The sequence below is a fragment of the Pholcus phalangioides genome, unplaced genomic scaffold (assembly GCF_987345545.1).
Source record: "Pholcus phalangioides strain wild (caught in Gottingen) unplaced genomic scaffold, Ppha-v1.0 ptg000007l_1, whole genome shotgun sequence".
Lineage (NCBI taxonomy): Eukaryota > Metazoa > Arthropoda > Arachnida > Araneae > Pholcidae > Pholcus > Pholcus phalangioides.
This window is the reverse complement of record NW_028301600.1, coordinates 28,816,707-28,837,924: the sequence shown is the minus strand read 5'-3', so window position 1 is coordinate 28,837,924 and position 21,218 is coordinate 28,816,707. Positions and strand designations below refer to the sequence as shown.

The 21,218-nt window shown below is 33.6% G+C and overlaps 1 protein-coding gene across 2 annotated transcripts; it reads right to left on the bottom strand.

The window, feature by feature from the left end:
- Nucleotides 1-1,387: 1,387 nt before the first annotated feature.
- Arl1 (ADP ribosylation factor-like 1) lies at nt 1,388-20,108 on the bottom strand. Of its 2 annotated transcripts, XM_089232975.1 has the most exons (7): nt 19,845-20,095; nt 10,827-10,961; nt 8,067-8,148; nt 6,833-6,944; nt 3,426-3,604; nt 3,026-3,084; nt 1,388-2,937 (listed from the first exon to the last, which is right to left on the bottom strand). In XM_089232975.1, exons 1-6 carry the CDS (start codon nt 19,846-19,848, stop codon nt 3,054-3,056), a joined length of 543 nt encoding a protein of 180 aa, XP_089089101.1. In that variant the 5' UTR covers nt 19,849-20,095; the 3' UTR covers nt 1,388-2,937; nt 3,026-3,053. The 2 variants fall into 2 exon arrangements, with proteins under 2 accessions (XP_089089101.1, XP_089089100.1); XM_089232974.1 differs by having other exon boundaries at nt 1,388-3,084; nt 19,845-20,108.
- Nucleotides 20,109-21,218: the final 1,110 nt, after the last annotated feature.

The following is a 21,218-nucleotide window of genomic DNA, read 5'->3' as shown; positions in this document are numbered from 1 at the left end:
AGATCCACAACTAAAAGTATTTGGGAACCGCTGTTCTAGAATAGCGGCTCTCAAAATGGGCAACCTTTCATGGAATAGTCCAGGGGCTAATAAAAACTATGGGTCTTGATTAGGGTCCCATAATGTAAATTTAGAGATGAAAATGCAATAAATTGAATTATAAAATGAGTCTTTTTTTTAAAAATTTTGTACAGCTAACACAGGCATGACTCATTGTCTTGAGAAAAATAATAGTAGTATTAAACTCCCCCCACCCCTTTTAACTAGTAGGTATCTAAAGCATGTATATTTTCAATAAAGTTTAGAATTGCTTATTCTCTTATCTAATGACATGATAAATTGTTTTGCTCATTTTTTTCTGTAAAAATTCTTTTGCTGCATCGTACAAATCGAATGCATAAGTACTCAGTTTACTTCTTTAGAACACAGAAAAATGGAAAGACCTGCTAGAGAGATAGCTGGATAATTCACCCCAACAGAAGCCTTTGACTTAAAAATAATAAAAACTGACTACTACAGACCATATGTATATCTTTGGTGGTCTTGCATCCTTTAAAACTATTTTCATCAATTTTCAAGTGGGATTGTAAAGTACACCAACAGCATCCAAAGCAACTGTAGTTATAAAGTTTGTGTGTTACCTGAAGACATACTGTAGATATTATTTTAGTAATTCTTTAAGTATAACTCAATCACATTGGCACAAAAGGACCCTGATTATTCAAGCCTTAAGTTATTCAAGATATTTTTCATGAATCCATTTTAAAAATTAGTAATAAGTAGTAAAATTAGGTACAGTAAAATGATGTGCTAAATGCCTAGGGTCGCAACGAACATGTTCAAAGAACGCTGCACTGCGTAAGAGCTTCCCCAGTCGTCAAGGTCACACAAATGTTTTTTAACAAGGGAGGCAGAAACTAAAGATACAAGATCTTATTGGTTGACTTGGCAGGGGGAGTGACAAGAAAATTTTACTTAAAATTTTGAGAGGATTGATTAAAAAAATAAATTAAAAACACTTTTGACTAGACCAACATCTTAAGCCTATAGCTCCCTGAAGAATTAAGAGTACTGTATGATGGAAGACTAAAATACTATTTTTCTAAAAGCACTGTCTCCTCAAAATGTTATAAACCATAAATATGTTTCAATATTTCATGTAACTTTACATTTGATAATTTTATACTGCACTGTATAAATAACTTTTGTATAAATACACCTCTCTTTCACCATTTATATTATTTCATTGATGCGAAAATTCTGTAAAGTCAGAATTATAAGAGGCTTCATTTATATGAGATTTGTCTGATTCACATTAGTTTGAATAATCAAGGTCATACTAAGAACACTAAATAAAATACACTTTCAAGTAACAAAGGAGATAAACTTGTGTGTATTGGAAGTTTTTAATAGACAAATAGTACTCAATGTATCTATACATCAACAGAAAACAAAAACCTTTTCAACAATATCCAGAACTTTAATCTTAGTAAAATGAAGATATGTAGGGTAAGCAAAGAACTGTGTGAAAATATAGCACGAAACAGAAAAAGGAATGTAACCCCAAGAGTGATAGAAGCATTTCATTATACTTCATACAATATTGTCATAAATTCATGTTATTTTTAAATTAGTCTATTAGAATAAAAAAATAAAAAAATTTTGAAATGTATTTCACGGGTATTTGAGCCAAAGTAGAAAATGACAGTGAAACTCAATCTCGACAGCTCAGCACAGGTTACAAAAAAATATATCTTACTCTGCAATCAGCATGAAGACAGGAATTCTCGTCAAAATACAACTCTCTATATTTATATAACATTCATACACATAAAGGTTAACATAAAAATTACAGAAAAACCTCAATTAATGGAATTTTCTTAATTAATAAAAATATTTATTGGCCCTGCCAGAAAATTAAAATCAGTAATATTTTTATCTTAATTTGATATCAAACTTGTAAAGCTCCACTGAGCATAAAATTTTCTGAATGTTTTATCATACAAATTTGGCATCTTTTCTCATATATATGACATTCACTAATCAGAGCTGTCGTGTTCCAGAGCAACGGTTAATGAATAGGGTTTTACATGTCTTAAATGTAAGCTCATGATATAAATTTATCTTTTATCACTGTTCTTTTTTATTCCTATTCCAATCAAAAGACAAGCAAACGAATGAAAAGCGGAAATTCAAAAGCTCGTACTGGTATATGATTTTTTTTTTTTTTTTTACACTTGGTACTTCATTGACTTGCAACATTTGGTGCTTACTCTTGAACGTGACTTGGTTTTAAAACAGAAAATGAAATTTCATACACTCTATCAAGTGAGTTTTGTCTCTTAGATAACATTTGTGGACTAAAGAACAGGACCATAAGTCAAATTTTAATCTGGAAATAAAATATAAAGCAAATTTTTACTGCAGAAAAATTAAATTTTATCTTATGCTGATAAAACTCTAGGTTCCCAAATCAGAAATGTAAATTGAAACCTAATACAATCATCTCAAAAAAGTTATAATAAAAAATTTTCATTTTAGATAATTTGGTTACAAAAGTAAAAACACAATTAACTGTATCCTTTACAAACCAATATTTTTTTATAGTCCCATGACAATTGAGGTTTTAATGTAATTGAACATTAGGGGAATAAGACATGAATAAACCACTGGATCGTGAAATGAATCAATCATACATGGTTAAGTTTAACACATTTAACATACAAAAAGAAATGTTTGAATAAAGAAAGTAGACACATGAATAAACCACTGGATCATGAAATGAATCAATCATACATGGTTTAGTTTGACACACAAAAAGAAATGTTTGAATAAAGAAAAGACATGAAATAAATCACTTTGTTACAATGACCAGTTTTTTACCAGCAAGTGACTAGATGTTTCTCTATACAGAGGTGACTTGGTTCTTTCACTTGCCTGGAAGATCATCATTACATTATAAATAAGGCATGTGATGAACTTTATTATGAAATATGAACAAGCAAAGAACCAGAAAGTTCAATACCGCCTTTGATGATACTCTCTCCTTGCCATTACTTGTTCGTTGACAGGATATTTGACAGCCTACATAAAGAAAAATAAAAACTAAAAATATAGATAACAGAAACAAATTATCAACTGTGTAAAGTAGATTCTCAGTTAAAAAGAGCGGAAAAATAAATACATTTGAGAAATGCATTGCGACTATCAACTTCAAATTCAGGTATTCTCAAAAGCATGAAATGAAGTGATTTAATTCATTAGGAACAATGAAGGATAGCAGGTTTGTTTTATGTATTTTACAATTTGTAAGTTCATTATCTTTTTATTCTATTGTTTTCAAAATGTTTATAGTTATAAAAAGCTCAATTTTCTGCTCACATAATGATTATGAAAACAAATTATATTTTTCTTAGTACTCTTACCATTCCATTGCTTCTTCCAAACCTTCACCTTTCTTAGCAGATGTTTTGAAGATCTGGAAGGTCCTATCTTTCAAAGCTTCCAAGCCCAAAGCCTGGTGAACTTCAGCCACACTCAAAGAACCTTCAATATCTTGCTTGTTAGCCAAAACAACTAATATGGCTTTCTTCAACTCATCTTCCTAAGACAGATAGAGGTAAATAGAGGGCGTAAAAAACCCATCATACCAAATTTTTAAAATTTCTTTGGTATTTTAAAAAGTACATATTTTAGTATCATTTCAGTATAAAATACAGCTATGTAAAAACAATATTTTTTATCTAGAAAGAGTTGATTCCTTGCTGGTGTTATTTTTTCAGAGCTGCTGAAATTTCATGTGCTCAGATATATTTAAAATTACACAAAATCGAAGGGATTGAAAACAAAATTCAAGACAAAAGCTATCCAACTTTGCTAAGCAAGATTTTATTTGTTTATAAATGACTGCATATTTTATCCTTAATAATAACCACTTTAGCTAATTAAAAAATCCACTCTAATTATATTTCTGTTCTGATGTATTATTTCAATTCAAAAAAATGCTAACAGAACACATTTACATACATATATTTTTTTTAAATTTCTCAATAGGTTTTTATGGGGGTGAACCATACAGGGTTTAATCCCTTTAATATTTTTGACATGGTATCACATCGAAAGGTATGTGGGAAAAAATAAAACACAGTTCCTTCACTACTATTGTTATGCTGAGTATGTGCATGTCAATTTAAGAAAAAGTAATCCTATGAACTTTTGTGTGAGTGAATATAAACATGTTTCTTCTTCAAAATTAGGGTTGGTCCAATTAATCTGGTTTGTTCAACATCCATATTTTCTATGGGCATCTTTTTTCAGCCATGTCGTTGGCCATTTTGTCTCTTAAGGACCTTGTATTTGTATTAACTGATCAATTGTTAATCACAGTTAAAAATTTTAATTGAGTTAATCGACTCAATCTGATTAAAATTTGATAAAAGTTTGCAGAAAAAGTATGTAATTCAGCTTGATTCATTTGACAAAACCAATTTTTGTCTTAAATTATGTTCCTATACATACATAATCCTTTTTCCCACACACAACACTTACACTTTTTCATCTCACATCAAACTCAAATTTCCAATTAGAGATCCCATCTCGTATGAAGATATACCCTTTATGGAGCGAACAAGGGCGCATTTATAAAATGCCCGTTACCTCCTACAAAATCCCATGTCGGTCAGTCAGACATAACATTTTAGATGTGTGTGAGTGACCATATTTTACTGCAATGATTAAAATATATTTATCAAATTTTTCAGCATTGGGAAATACTGACTTCAATATCATTAATAGAAATATGAAAGGAAATAAATAGTGGAAAACTGTATCCATCAGAATTGTAGTTCTAATGATTGATAATTACATAACATATATAATAATAGTAATATTGTTTTGAATTTTACTTATATTTTCGCCAGTCCCGGCACAAAAATGAATTTTTGCTGGTATAAAAACCCAACCCTGGGTAAAACTAATGAAAACAGTGTTCCATTAAATTTTATGAAAAAGATGTTTCCATGACAATAGTAACCCATGCACATCAGGGTTTAAGCTGGATAAAAAATTCCTTTCGCAAAAAACGAAAATAGGGGGGAAAGCTTTAGCAAAGTGCTACAATGCTAATGTAATGATTGATGGTTGGATGTGTACTTGTTTCCTACCTCCTGTATGCATTTTTGCGAAAGTGGCTACTACTTTTTCGCATTCTACAATTTTCTTTCATATTTTGCGAAAAATGTGACTGTAGCTTAAACCTTGATGCACATCTCACTCATTTTGCTAAAATATCAAAAACAAAAAAATATATGAAAATTATTTTATTTAAAAGAGCTTAAAATTTTGAAAAATTCTTTGCAATTTATTCTAAAACAGGTTTCTAACCCTCGGGGTGCTTCATTATTCCGAGATGATATGGATTTTTTTTTTCCACGAAAGTTTTTAACACAAAGTTCTTAAAATGACGTACAGATGGCATGCATAATTTTTTGTTAATTCTCGAGTTTCTAACAGGTTTGCTTTTACTGTATGGGATGATTGTACATTGTTGAGTGATGGTAGAATGCCTGCCCCTAAACACTATTTTGATGGTGATTGTGGGTGTTTCAATCCAGATTTTCTGTCAGCGTCACACCTTTTTTTTCCGATTGTATTATACAGTGAAACCTATATGAAATGAAACATCAAGAGGCTGAAATAATATTTCACTTTAAAGGTTTCCATAAGGGTGCACACACACATAGAAGTATTAATCAACGAAGGGACTATTTTTTGATTCCGTCAAAGACAGATTTCCATCTCATTCACTGTCTTAGATAGGTTTTACTGCACAGTGATACTTTGGCTACCGAACGCCTCGGCTTATGAGGTTTTTGGCTAATGAACATGATTCTGGAACAAATTATCTTCGTTAGCCAAGATATCACTATTTGCAATGTATGAGCTTGAGTGCCATCTATCTTCACAAAAGACAAAATTGAAAAAAAAAAAAAATTTTTTTTTTACACAACTGTGTTGAGAGCAGCTTATCTCTAGACTATTCTCCCTGCCAAGGGGTTAACAAATAATGATTTGAATTGACACTAAAGGGCTAAATTTTTCATTTTTAATATTTTTATGTATGACATTAATATTATAGTAGTATAGCTTCCTGCATCCAAATTAACAAAAAGTAATTTTTCATGCACACATTTAAAAAAAAGACAAAAGAGAAAAAAAAAAAACCACACACGGCTAGTAATGTGTATGTAAGGGGAGTGATCAATGAATTAGTACAAATAATTTGTGTGATCTAATTTTGTGGGATGTATGTAAAATCATATGAATAAAAGAGGCAAAATTCTAACAGTATTTAGTCCTTCATTATCTTCAAAAATTTTCTATAGCCCCTTTGTTTAGGCTAAAAAAAGAAGTTTTTCATACTGTGTGTGTGTGTGTATATAAATAAATTTTATAAGAATTGTATATGTATTATATAATAATTATAAGATCTCATCTAACTCAGTACATGTTGTTTTTAGTGTTTTATTGTTCAGCATTGAATGATAAAATTTGTAATAGTGAAATTAAGGCTTGTTTTTTGGAATTGAATTTTTTTGAATTAAATAATTTTTTTTATAAAATTTGCAGAAATTTATATCTTTCTAGCTGTTTATCTGACATTGAAATGAGAGCCATAGGTGGAAGATGACTTGTGTGAAAGTTTTATAAATCCAATTCCAGTTTATTGAAAAAACAACAACCTTCTTTTAGGAGACAATACCATGTGATGATGTGAGAACTATGAGTATTCTGATAAACTGCTACAGTTTTTTAAATCTGCTATAATTCTTACCTCCAGCATTGACACAAGCTCTTGTTTGGAGATTCCAATGCGATCTCGATCAGCACTATCCACCACATATATGATTGCATCTGTATTTGCATAGTAGCAACGCCAATAAGGCCTGTAAATTTTAAAGTATATAAATTTAATTTAAGAACAATACAAAATGACAATAAATACATTCTTGACACTAGCCTCAATTACGTCTTCACTGGTAAGAAAATTTCCAGATTTCCTTAATTTCCCAATCATTAAATAAAAAAGTTATCACTAAGGCAACCGATGTAGGTTAAAAAAGTTTTAGATAAACAAGGATCGGATAACAAAAACTCCAGTAATTTTTTTTTATTTTTTATTTCTTGGCTCAAAATTGGCTTTAAACATTCAACCTGAAGAGTTTTAATTTTTTCATTGTATAATTCTTATCTGATTTTGTGCTTTTTTTTCCCCCCTTTTCTTCCCTGTTGTTTGCTTTTGTCAGAAAACAAGATATTGATTACTGGATAACTTAATACTGTAACATTTAAGGAGTAATTTATATTGGCTACCAGTGCCGTATTTATAGGGGAGGTAGGCAGGCCCAGGGTGGTAGATTTTGTTTTTGATGGTCAGGCACATTAATTTAGAACAAGAGAAGGCTGGCAACTACTTCCTTTCAATAGCATCACATATTGAAATGAGAGCCACAAGTGAGAGATGACTTGTGTGTGAAAGTTTTACAAATCTACTTCTAGTTTATTGGAAAAAACAAACAAAACCTTGTTTTAGGAGACACAATACCATGTGATGATGTGAGAACTATGAGTATTCTGATAAATTGCTAGTTTTTTAAATTTGCTATAATCTTTCACAAGTCAAAAAAATGCATGACAAAATTTTGTTTTGCCTGTTCAAAATTTAAAAAAATATATTGCTTTCCATTCCAAAGTAACTTTTTTGCCAAACTTAGTACACTCATATAGCTCTGACCTTATTTGTCACACAAGAAAGTTTTTACATTCGAGTAATTGTTTTTTGTTTCATGTAATTTTGGTTAGTAATGGCAATGTGACATGATTCAATCAAAGTCATATCCATCTGAAATTTTATAGAGGAGTTCATGTCATAATAATATCATAACAGGGAAACACATAAAAAAATACTCTGTGAAAAAGGATAGTTTAATCTCCAATAAATAAGGAATTTTAAAGAAAATATTTTTTTATAATAAAAATCAAATTTGATGCAATTAACTTTAGGTTACCTTATGCTAGTTTGACCTCCAAGATCCCAAACTTGAAACTTCAAGTTTTTGTATGTAACTTGTTCCACATTGAAACCAATGGCTAAAAAAATTAAATGCATAAATTTGTAAAAGTATGTAAATATATAAGCCCATTACATATAGCAGAACTTTACCAATTCGAACAAATTGGGACTGGGACCTGTTCAAGAAATTTGGATTACCAGAGTAATCCTTTGAATAATACACTTTTTAAACAATTAATGATGAGGGTATTCTTATATGTTTGACAAGTGGTAGATATAATTTTGATTAACCAGTGCTGTCTTAATGATTTTGAGGACCCTTTCCAAATTCTGTAAAAAATGTCTGCAAGGGTTAACCATCTCCAACTCGGAGTGCCCAGTCTAGCCACACCGAGTTGGAGATGGTTAACCTTTTCAAACACTGAAAATAAATGATAAATAAAATGAAAATTAGTTTAGGGATTACTTTCTAAACCTTCTTTATCTACACTAGATAACAGCACCACACGAGCCGATCCATACTTTTGGCCAGTGAAAAAAAAAGGGTTTTCAAAAATAAAGTTTTTTTTCCCCCCTTGGATATGAAAAGGATTTCTGGAAAAAAAATTATATGTCATTTTGTTGGCTGTACACTAATCTTTTTATTCTGTGCAAGTTTTAACTTTTAACATTGAAAGCTTGCCTAAAGCCGAGTCCTGAATTCAAGGTGTGCCCTCTTTTGGGAACACCCACAAAATTAAAATGGTTAAGTGCAATCTTTGCTTAAAATTATATCTGCATACTCCTCTAGGCATGAATAGACTGCCTACAATTTATTTTTTGAAATTCCAACACTTTAAAAGTAGCGTGCCGGAAAGGGTTAAACACTGAGTCAAATTCTACAAAAAAAGAAAAATAAACATTGTAATAGGAAGGGGAAAAAATCAGAGTGGAACAGTCCAACAATATGGGGCCCATGGGCCTGTTGCTCGCCCTACCAAGATACTACTACGTTTAACAGCAATCAACATCTGATAGAGCTTGGTGGCTATATTTATTCTTTAAAAATACAGTAGGCCTAGTATATATGCTGAATAAGAGAGGAAAAATATGCATGAGCACAGAAGTCTCAATGCAAAGGTACACATGGACGCCTCTTGGTTCTTGGGACCTTATAACTAGAGATAGGATGAATATTCGGTTGATATTCAGCCCTTTTGCTGAATATTCAGTTGGGCAGAATATCAGTGTAAATTGTATATCAAACTAATTCTAAAAAATTATATTAATTTGAATTATTCTCATAAATTAAAAATTTACTGATTATATTTTAATGCATGGTGTATATTCCTCCCCCATCAAAGAGGTTATGTCGGTGGATTTCTAGACTCTTTTGCTCACTCATGTGCTTGCAGTCACTCACTAGCCCCGTTCACGTGTGCAAGATTGGGGGTCGCTTTGGTGATAATTACCAGCATGGCAACATTTTTCCCCCTCGTAGGAAAAAAAAAGGTGGGAGAAGCAGCTAATCAAAAAAAGCTCATCTTTTTTGGGGTGGATTGGTCGTAGACACCAATCTTCTCTCCCATAGTCCTTTGCGCCACGAAAACTACTGTAAGCTCCTTCATCAGCCATCTTGAATCAATCACTTCCGTTCAACCAACGTAACCAGTGACGACTTCCGGAAAGAAGAGGGGAATTACCAGCATAAAATAAACGTCATGTGAATGGTTTGTAGCAAAAATCCCTGTTACCGGGAACTTCCCGGGATGTTTTATTGCACATGTGAACGGAGATACTGACTTAGTCCCATACAGTCTGGGCAGGGGCAGATTTATTGAGGGTTTTATAAATTTTGCCACCTTTCTCACATTTTACTAATTTTGTACTGTTGAATAATGCTTAGGTGTTTGGCCAAATATTTGAGTTAATCTAAGTACATCAAACAAATTTTAAAAAATTATATTAATTGGAATTTTCTCCATAAATTGAAAATTTACTGATATTTTATTGAGTGGTGTAATGTAACTTTCTGTGAAAGAGGTTGTCTGGGTAAATTTCTAGAATAGGGATAATATGAAACTGAAAATAGAATCCTACTGCAATGAGGTGGAAGTGAGCATGAACTACAGGTATCAAATTCACTACAGAAGGAAGTACCTAAACAAGATTTCTATTGAGTTACTGAAAGAAGCAAAAAAAGAAAACATCTACAAAATAGATCCATCTATGGTATGTTTTTCACATGTAGAAAAATTGGTAAAGGAACCCTTGTTACTATATTCTAACAAATTAACTGGAATTTAGAAAAGACGACTAACAGACATTATCTGTTCTTTCCAGAAAGCATTGCCTTGAATCCCTGAACCCCCCTCCCTCTACTTCTTCCACACAAAGCAAATACTGTAAAAATGGGATGCCTAAAGAACAAAATTTTAGGGCTTGGGTTATTAGCGGATTTTTCTTATTCTCAGTCACCCCTGGAATGCAACCCCCATGAATATGGAGGGATGACTGTACATAGTAAATCTGTAAAAATATCAATTTGTTGACTTAAACAAAAACAATTATTTTAATACAAGGTGGAAAAAATATACAATGAAATGCCTATGTAACAATATTCAAGGTATTGGAGAAATGTATCATTATAGGCAAAATATATACTATGAAAAGTGCAGGATGACTAGAGAAATATCGTTTCTGCGATTATCTTTATAGAGAATATCATTATACAGGATTTTTACTGCATATATAAGTCATTTTTAATAACATTCACTTGGAATAGTTGTGACTACTTCTCCAACTTGCAACCTGTACAAAATAGTTGTTTTGCCAGCACCATCTAAACCTAAGATAAGGATACGCATCTCTCGATTGCCAAAGAGATTTTTGAAGTAGCTGATTATACCACCTGCGATAAGACAAATAAAATGATGTAAAAATTATCAATATAACTGAGATAATCATACAATATTTATAGTTTTGACATACATCTATAATTTTGAAACTGTATCTGAGCCAGTTAACGTTAAAAAAAGCAAGAAACATTTGAAATACTGTACAAGTATCAACAAGGATCTCGCTATATGCAGTCACATATTTTTGAACCAGGTACATGTTTGAGCAGCTCTATTTATTAACTTTTAGCAATAAGATCTGCTAGGTGAACCACGATTGTTCTGAAGCAGTACTGATTGTTCTATGTCACAGTTTTGGGTTTATTCTGCTTTGGGGCTGCCGCAGAAAGATCTTAGAAAGAATTTTAAGAAAAGTGTAAAAAACACACTATTATGGAATTTCAACCACAGAACATTTCTAGTCTAGGGGAGCTCGTTGCAGAACAATGCAAAACACACTGCTTTGGAGGGGGCTTGCCTTTCATATATATATACAAGATATACGGAAGACTGGATGTTGTGAAGATATTTATTATTTGAGATGTTAATTTTTTGAAGGAAGGAAAAATTCATCTCTGCCTCTACAGGGAGTCGAACCCGGGTCCCACGATTGCCAGACGAGTGCTCTGACTACTAAGCTACAGAGGAGATAGAGATTTTCCTTCGCTAGAGCGTATATATGTGCCGAACGGAACCGTGCAATAGACGGTGAACCGATCAGCCAATAGCTCATGGACGACGAGCCACCAGATGGCTATATATATGACATGAATGTCGCTCTTCACTCGTTAATACAAGATATACGGGAGACTGGATGTTGTGAAGATATTTATTATTTGAGATGTTAGTTTTTTTAAGGAAGGAAAAACTCATCTCTGCCTCTACTGGGAGTCGAACCAAATTTTTATATATTTCATATATATGTGTCTCTAGACATACCCCATTCCCCAACTAATCTAGTCTCCAACTGATCTTAACGTCAAAGGCGAATCTGCACCTGCACTATGTCAAACTAAACAAAAGGGAGTGACAAAGTTGGTTATTATCTTTCTTTAATGATTTCACATAACACTATGAATTATATTAATCAAAGTGTAAATTGGACAATGTTACACAGTTTGTCTTTAATGTGCACATTGCTAATGTTCGTGTGAATGCCACATTTTAAAGGCTATACTAACTTACTACACAGTAATGATTCATTTGATTTTATCTGTCATTGCTACAAATTTATAGAAAGAAAGTCTCAACAATATGTTTGAAAAATTTAACTCATTCCATCACTTCAAGATACTGGTAGATCTGAAAAAACCAGATGAAGTTATTGAAGATACCTACCCTTTCCCAAACACTGATAGTCAACAATGTGAGATCAACAAACAGTAGATACAGAATATATACTATAGGCATTACCGCATTAGGCACAGTTATTAAAAATATTAGGAGCACTCAAAAATATGGGGAGAGCCTCAAACCTGATATCTCTTTTGGTAGGCTATTATGCGAATAAATTCAGTCTCACTTATAACGTTTTTCAAAAACCTTTATGATAAAACGTTGTAATGCTTTAAATGGGAAACCTTAATGAGAATTAGAGTTGGGATCATGAAAATAAGTTGTACTAAGCGGAAAAACGTTATAAGTGGGAATGGTAAAAGTGGAATTGATGCCCCTCAATATTTGTCACAATCGAGGCAAATATTGGGGGTATAGGCTGAGATAGATGATGTCAATTCATTAGATCAGTTGGCTCCGCCTTTGACGCTGCCCCTACCCCTGTATGGGAGGGGGCTTGGGCACGTAGGCCAAATACTTCAAAGCAGAATATGCCAAAATCTCTGACATACATCGCAGAACAATCTGGAAGAATTTTTATAAAAATGTAGGAAACACCATTATGGAAATTTTTACAGTAGATTTCCAGTCAGCTGAGGGCTCGTTGCAGAACAATGCAAAACATTCTGCTTTGGGGGCCAGATACAAGTTTATGCCTTTGGAACCTACAAGAAAATATTGTAATAAGCTCATTTAATGTAATGAAACTTTAAATCAATATTTTTGAACTGGTGTTCTGCAGATCTAGAGTTTACACTACGAATTGCTAAGAGTTCCACTAGAAATAGCGATGAAATGCAGTGGCAAATGTTACACGTGTTCTATCAGGGTCTAAGGGAAAATATATGCACTGAAAATTTCTGGCACTAAGCAGACTTGGTGAAATATTGGGGGGGGGGGCTATAATGGGAGTACACTGAAAACTGTACACTTGTGTACAGTGGAATTTTGGTTAACGAGCTTAATTCGTTCCGCCATCGTACTAGTTTATTCAAATCAAACTTCCCCATAGGAAATAATGGAAACTTGGATAATTCATTCCACAATTATTCATTCACATAAAAATTATTAATAAAAATGGCATTAAATCAATAATTAAACACAACAATGCATAATACAATGAAATAACCATAATATAAAAATAAACGAACATAATATCCATAATTAAAATAATTAAACATACAATACCATAATGTTTACAAATGAACTTACTCCAAACGACAAGAGAGAGGAGGACTACTGTTTAGGACAATTTATGGACTCGCTGTTGTTTGCAAACTTATTCTTTTTGCGTGAATTCTAAAAAGAACCTTATCCATTGACACTTGCTTTTTTCTCCTTTTTAGGGTTTCTGGGAAATGTAAAATTGCAGTGATCATTGGACAGATTCATTGCTCCACACTGCTACTGCTTTATTTGGGTGGCTCTTTTCTACAGAGTTTTGCACATATTACCACATTCTACACATATCTCTAATCTCATTTTATGAGAGAGAGAGGGACTCTCCTTACTTCTCTCTTCCCCAGACGAGATACCATCCATAAACTCTTGCGTGCAAAAGAGATCCATAACTTCATCAACCGCCAACTTCTAGACATTTTTCATTACTAGTTCTTGAATGCCATCCTTATGCACCTCCAGTCCATGGTCTTCACCAAGCACACAATGTCTTCGACAGGTAGTGGGTCCTGTTCATGACCTAGCCCCCCCCCCCCAAGTCACGTTGAATAATGCAATCAGCCCACAGTTTTCTCCAGAATTTAAAAAAAAACAGTCAAGTGCACATACGCATGGCTGAAATGCTACATCTACTTTTGTATAGTAAATATTCACACATGCACGTGTGTTAATTTTCTGAGTGAGGCACGCTTATCAGAGACTGTATATTACCCATAATTCCATAATATGTGTATGGGCGAAAGCAAAAGGCATCAGCTCAGTTGTGATAACGTGAAATAAACAAAGCGCAAAATTTCTGCTCGCTATGTGAATTGCTCATTAACCGAACCACTTGTTAACCAAAGTTCTACCACATAAGTCTAGTTTTTTCCTTTAAAAATTTGTTGTAAAAAATTGGGAAATCAGCTTATATAGGGCAGTTTTTTGCTGATACAGTTGACCTATGTTGCGGTTTTGGTGGTCCTCAAGTTGGTTTCGGGAGGGGGTCAGTTATACAAGAGTATATACAGTGTATATGTTACAGTAAATGTGATAAATCTGGTTATTATACTGGTTATTAATCTGGTTACATAATTGTTGAGCATTTTGGTAAGTTTGATAAATTTCCCTAAATCAACCACTTTTACCAGCAATTATGCATAGTACCCAAGCATCGTTGGTAAATTTAATATAAGTACTAAAAAATTATAATTTTTACTGGTGATTATGCATAATACCCAAGCATCTTGTCATTGGCAAACATAATAAATCATACTATGTGATGCACTATATATGATAATTCACGCGTGTATTGCATAGATTCCTAAACTTTTTGTTCCATCGCCAATTTTTTCAGAATTTTTCCCCATTCATCGCTTCCCCAACTCAAGTGAACCCATAGGATCTTATGTTGTACCGGTATATATACCTTCTACCCAGGGCCGTCTTAAGAGCATCATGGATCCCCGGGCCAAGTGATTTTTCTGAGGCTCCACCTTAGAAATTCTTGAAAAATTGAACTACTTCTCATCTTTCTGAGCCCCCTCTCCTCGTGAGACCCCGTGCCGTGCCTGGGTGCAGTGCCGTCTTAACGCATGGGCCTACCCGGGCACCTCAAGGGAAGAGGGGCCTCGGAGAAATTAGAACGGGTTGAAATTTTGTCTGGTAGGACCTCAAAAAAATCACTTGGCCCAGGGCGCATGATGCTCTTAAGATGGCCCTGCTTGGGTGGGCCCCATGCGTTAAGACGGCACTGCTTCTATCCCCGGGGACAATTCTATTGCCCATCAGGGGGGGGGGGGGGGGCAATACTGTCCACTTTGGGAAACACTGATGCACTGTATCATTATATTCAGGGTAGGATCATAAAATTTATCATTATATTGGAGTCCGACTATTCATTACTAGGGCTCTAGGAATTTTTATACCCCTAAAGATGAAATGTCGTTGCTGATTGGTAAATTCAGGTTTTTTAACCTATCAGTAATGACATTTCATCTTTTTTTAGGGCATAAAAATCTGATCCCTATTCATCACATATACTACTTTGGAATTTTTTTCATATTCATCAAATTCACCAATTACAATAGGGCAACAGTTCTCAATCTTTTTTGACTCGCGGAGCCCTTTTTGGTATATAATTTTTATGGCGGAGCCTTGTAGGTCTATTTTTTAATTAATCATCTTGTATAGGCCTCGGCCAATCAATATTGAATAAATAAAATAAAAAATAATAATAATCATCAAAGTTATTTTATTTCTATTATTCAAAAATATTTCTAATTATTTTTTTCAAATTTACTGGGTTTTTCTTATTTTCATCGAGTGGCCACAGAGCCCGGAGGGCTCCGCAGAGCACAGGTTGAGAATCGCTGCACTAGGGCATTATGCATAATCACAGATAATGGAGATAAATTTCAAATTTATTAGTGATGCTTGGGTATCATGCATATTCGCCGGTAAAACTGATTGATAAATTTATCAAGATGATTGGTAAGTATACACAGGGTTGGCAGATTTTTGACACATGGTAGTTTTTGACGGTTTAAACTGTCACGTCAAAAACCTCAAATATTGCTTTTCGATATAAAAATTCCCATTGGAAATGCACACGTTAATTGCATGTAATGTTTAAAGTGACTGTTATACAAAGAATAAATATTTAAAATATGATTCTAAAATAATTTTCTACTCTCGACAGAATTATTTTGAACAATATATGTTTTTTTTTCTTATAAAATTTGAATAAAGCATAACATGAACATTGAAGGGAAAACTGTGGAAAGATTTGACATTCTTCGATTCAACTGCTTATATATGTTTGCATTGATATAAACCGTCTGCTGTCCTCTTTTTACAAAAGATAAGTGTTTAAAAAAGTTTATTACATCATGTATGTAATGCTGATTTCTGTTATTAAATTATCTAGATAACCACTGATACTTGAAACGATACTCTTATTGCGCATAACACTGAAATATATCTAACGATCAAATTACTAAATTGTAGGACTAAAATGTCATTTAATTTGGCAATGTTAGCTTGTATATGTTAAACTTAATTATTCTTACTTTTGCACTATGATATGGTACATTTACTAGCATTTATAATGCAATGGTTTTCCAATTGAAGCTGTATTTAAACGTGCAAAACAAATGCTTTGGGTATCAAGTCTTGTCAGCTCTGCTTTGGTTGAAAATACTCTTTAAAGCTCTGTGAATTTATACACGCTGATCTAAATTTTTAGGTGAAAATAAATGAGTACATTAACAGATGCTGCGTGAGAATTTTTATATGGAATAAAATTTTGGGCGGATCAGAAAATTTAAAATATTGAAATAGATATTTTTCCTCAGTAATTATCATTCTGAATCTCTTCCTTTAATCTAAATAAAAGTAAGTGTTTTGTTATCTAACATATCTATCAAGTTAACAAAAACTATTTGACATCATAAGCAGCTCTATTCCACTTAGCAAATTGAACACAGGTAATGAGTAGCTTAGATAAATAAACCATAAAGTTATATGTTCTAGGCTCTTATGTTGAAGAATTCAAAATTGCAAATTATAATTAATATTTTGTTTTAATTATTGTAATAAATTAATGTTTAAAAATAAAACATTGTAATATGCGAAAAAGTAAGTTTTTCATCATGTTGTATACCTACTGTGTTCAAAACATTATCAAAAGGCATTCATTTAGGTTTTTGACAGTTTAAACCAGTTTTTGACACTGGTCATGTCAAAAACCCAACCCTGAGTATACATAATAACTGGTTATTATGCGTAATAAGGGGTTATTCAAGTATCATGTCAGCATAGATGGGGGGAGGGGTTTCTGATTTGCTGACTTTTGATGAGGGGGGGGGGAATGATGCTTACATCATCAACCACCCTTTCTTTATGAAAATATGAAATATTCTTAATGACATCTTACTCGGTGTGCCAAAAACAAGAAAAAATCTTTTGCTAGTTTATGGGCACCTGAACTAACATTCGCCCTAATGATAAATCCCTTACAGAGCCACTTCAGTGATCTCTAAATGTTTCATGGATCCTTCAAGTGCTCAGGAAATGTGTCCTGAGGGGGGGAAGGGAGGTCAAAAATAGCTAAAAATTTGCTTACATAATACTTGAACAGCCCGTAATGATTTATCTCATTTACCATAACATATGCACCAAGTTTTGAACAAGTTGAACTGTAGATCCTGTTGAATTGTATTTCATGTAGAATAAGAAGTGGTCTTGCTTGTACTTCATTGATATTATAAGCAAAACCACTTCTAATTCTACATAAAATACACTGTTATGTACCATATGGCTAAGATTTCTTAAGCGAGGTTGTGACATTGTTTTGCACCAATAGATTGCCTTGGCACGGAATAACTTTGATATAATCCTGAGATTAGTGATTTCTGGCGACCAGAGAGAATGATATACAATAAATTATCCGATCCAAACACTCCATTGTGGAAACCAAGCTGTATATACCGTACACACGAGAGGAAGAAAAAAGCATCAACAGTTTTTCAAATCAATAAATGCTAACACAAAAGCTATTATACCCAACCACCTCCATGGGATGACGTCATTTGGAAGAAAAGATAATGCTCTAATAAACGAAGAGGAAAATGGCAACCCAACACCATTATGTTGGCCTTGGCGACTTATCGCTGGGCTGTGAGGAAAAAAGTCGCCAAGGGAATCTCTGGATTATACTAAAGCCATTTGCTATTATATATAGCACCATTATCAATTCTTATTACCACCAGTGTCGTAGGTCTTGTTATCGTGAATTTGAAAAATGTTCTTTCATGAAAAAATTTTAAATCAGACAAAAAATAAAAAATGCTTCAGTGTTACAAGTCGGCATGATGCCGGCAAAATATACCATAGTTTCTTACCAAAATGTGTCATTAAAATGGTTTCAAACAGCAATCGCTATAAGAAATTTGGTTGCCGTTGAATTTGCCTAAACAGGTACTCCCAATCCAAATTTAATAGTTTGGTAAATCCTGTGGCCAACACTTTCTTTGATGGTTCCAGAATTCCTTCTTGCAATGTTTTATTGTTTTTATGTTTGTCATGAAATTACAGATAACCTTTAGCAGCCATTCTTGAATTTTTACGATGTTGAAGATGTTTGGCAAGTAAAAAATTCTGCGTCGCTAAAGGACCAAAACCTTGGCGAAACTGGAAATTGCCAATTTGACACAACCTTGCTTAAGGAATCTTAGCTACTATAACAATTGATTAATGCATTCAAGTGCTGAATAGACCACCACATGGTCTTCTGCTGAACCACATTTTCTGATTTGAATTGTAGTTAAATAGAAAAGATTTATGCACAAGATAGTTCGGCGAGATACAAGGGTGCGATAGAGCAAATTATTGCTAAATATTTTGCACTTTCTGGTGATTCCTTTCTCCGGCAAAAAAAACGTCAGAAAGCACGGTTCACTCTTGGTGACTTCTCGGCATGCTTCCGGGTGTTTTTCTTGCCAAAGAAAACAATCCCCAACACATCGCCAAAAGTTATTATACTATAGCTATTCTTTTTTCAAGTTTGCATTAGATCAGAGAAAAACCCTACGATATATCTTAAATTAAATAATGCTAACCCAGGGGTGTAACTACGGGGAGCAGGCGGGTCCGGTGCCCCGGGCACTGGACCAAAGAGAGCGAGTGAATTCACCATTTATAACTGCTCCTTCTGCATTACAAGGGGCGCCAAAATGTGTGATTGCCCTGGCTGACAAAGCATCTAGTTGCGGCCCTGGGCTAACCCTTGGAGACAAAAAAAGAGCCAATCCATTTAGCTACTGTAGGCTATGATTTAAATGAGAAGTTCACAATTAATGACGCTGTTGTTAAACACTATTTAATACTTTTTTACACAATATTTCAAACGAATACAGTCACTGATCACTATATCTGATCAACATGCTGGCATTACTGGTAGAACATATAATGACATCCACTCTGATGACACGTTCGTAGTTTCCACTTGTCAACTTATTAAAATTTCGCTTTCGAAAGGCAAATCACATGAATACATGATTAATTTGATTCAAAATAGCTCAAGAAACTTTCATATTGCAAGAAAATTCAACTACTGGATCGCATGCTTAAAATGTAAACTACCATCCAAGTGTATTGTAGATCTCAAACTTGTAGCACATAGATACCAGTTGCTATTTAAGTTCTTTTTTAGTGCAAGATTTAAAATACGAAAAAGTAAAAAATCATTCATTTTCAATAAAAATAGTTTTCAATTAACAATGATTTTATGATTAAATTAGAGGGGAAAAAGTAGATCACGATCCTACGAGATATTGATGTTCAAGTGAATGAACAGCTAAAATCAAGGTATAAATTAAATTTTTATTGAATTAAAAACTTACCCATTGTGCTTCTACAAGTAATAAAAAAAAAAGGCAGCTAGTATTCAATGTTGAATGGAGTATTTTGAAGGCACAAACACTACAAATGATAGAGCACACCATACATCGTTCCAGTGTCACACACACAACCAAAGCTGCATTAACCGGCAAGCATATACTGATCCTAGACGGTAGAAAACGTACAACACACGAAACTTCGAGAACGGGTATACTGGATTAGCAATACGCGATCCGCACACGTCACCATCAGAGTCACACGATCACTTCTCGCTGAAACACTTTTACTCTTGAAATCATGAACTTTTTTTCCCCTTTCTTTCTCAAATTAATATTTTTATATAAATATACTTGAACTACTATAAATTATGAATTTATTTACTTTTTTTAAAAATTCACTTTAGGTTTTATTTGCGATTTTTTGTTTAACTTTAACCCATAGATGTAATGTTGATGAAGGGAAAAGAAAGAAGGAAAAATAATAATTTTGCCTACGGTAGCAAGTCGTGTAGTTCTGAGTTCGAATCCCAGCTGGGCAGTGGTTGTTTTTATTCGGCTATCCAGAATCCCTGTATGTCAAAAATGACCGTGGTATCTCAGTAATGGAAAGTTACATATTTGAACCTTAGAGGAGAAATAAAGTATATACCGTATATACTCGTGTATAAGCCGAGTTTTTTTGTGGAAAAATTCGTTCCTCAATTGAGGGGGTCGGCTTATACTCGGGTCAGTTTTTGATGAGAAAATATCGACCCCCACAATCAGTAGCCATTTTTGTAGCAGTGTTCGAGAAACCGGCATTATTGGTATGGGATATGTTCAAACCCCCGAAAATGTCAAAGACGAGGCAAAGAAATCGAAAACATCATTGACTTTGATACCAGGTGTGCTAACGTCGATTGTAAAGCCTAATGTGAGCATCAACAAGCCTTTCAAAGACTGTTTGAGGAATTTGTGGATCGAATGGATGAGTTCCGATGATAAAGAAACCACAAAAGGTGGTGCCTTGAAGAAACCTGACATTGGCCTAGTGAACCAATGGGTACATGAAGCGTGGAACTCTATCTCCACCGAAATTATCATCCGATCCTTCAAAAAGTGTTGCATCAGCAATGCGACGGACGGAACTGAAAATGATATCCTCTTTGAGAGTGACAATGGCGATGACAGCGTACCCATCATAGGGGCGATGCCGCACCCTATGATGATCTGATGGATTACGATGAGCTTAGAGACTCAGAAGAAACAGTTTAAAAAGTTTGAATCGTTTTCTATTGTAAATTTCCGTAAGCTATTCATTTTGCATGGAAATATAAGAATTTTGTTTTCTCTGAAATGCACGGATTTTTTGGGGTCGGCTTATACACGGGTTTTCAA

What these genes read in the sequence shown, in the direction of transcription:
- Arl1 (XM_089232974.1), bottom strand. An exon ending in AGTAGTCACAACTATTCCAA is followed by an intron (nt 8,149 to 10,826) that starts GTGAATGTTATT and finishes TAATTTTTTTAG; the next exon opens with CCATTGGTTTCAATGTGGAA. An exon ending in AGCTTGTGTCAATGCTGGAG is followed by an intron (nt 3,605 to 6,832) that starts GTAAGAATTATA and finishes TATCTGTCTTAG; the next exon opens with GAAGATGAGTTGAAGAAAGC.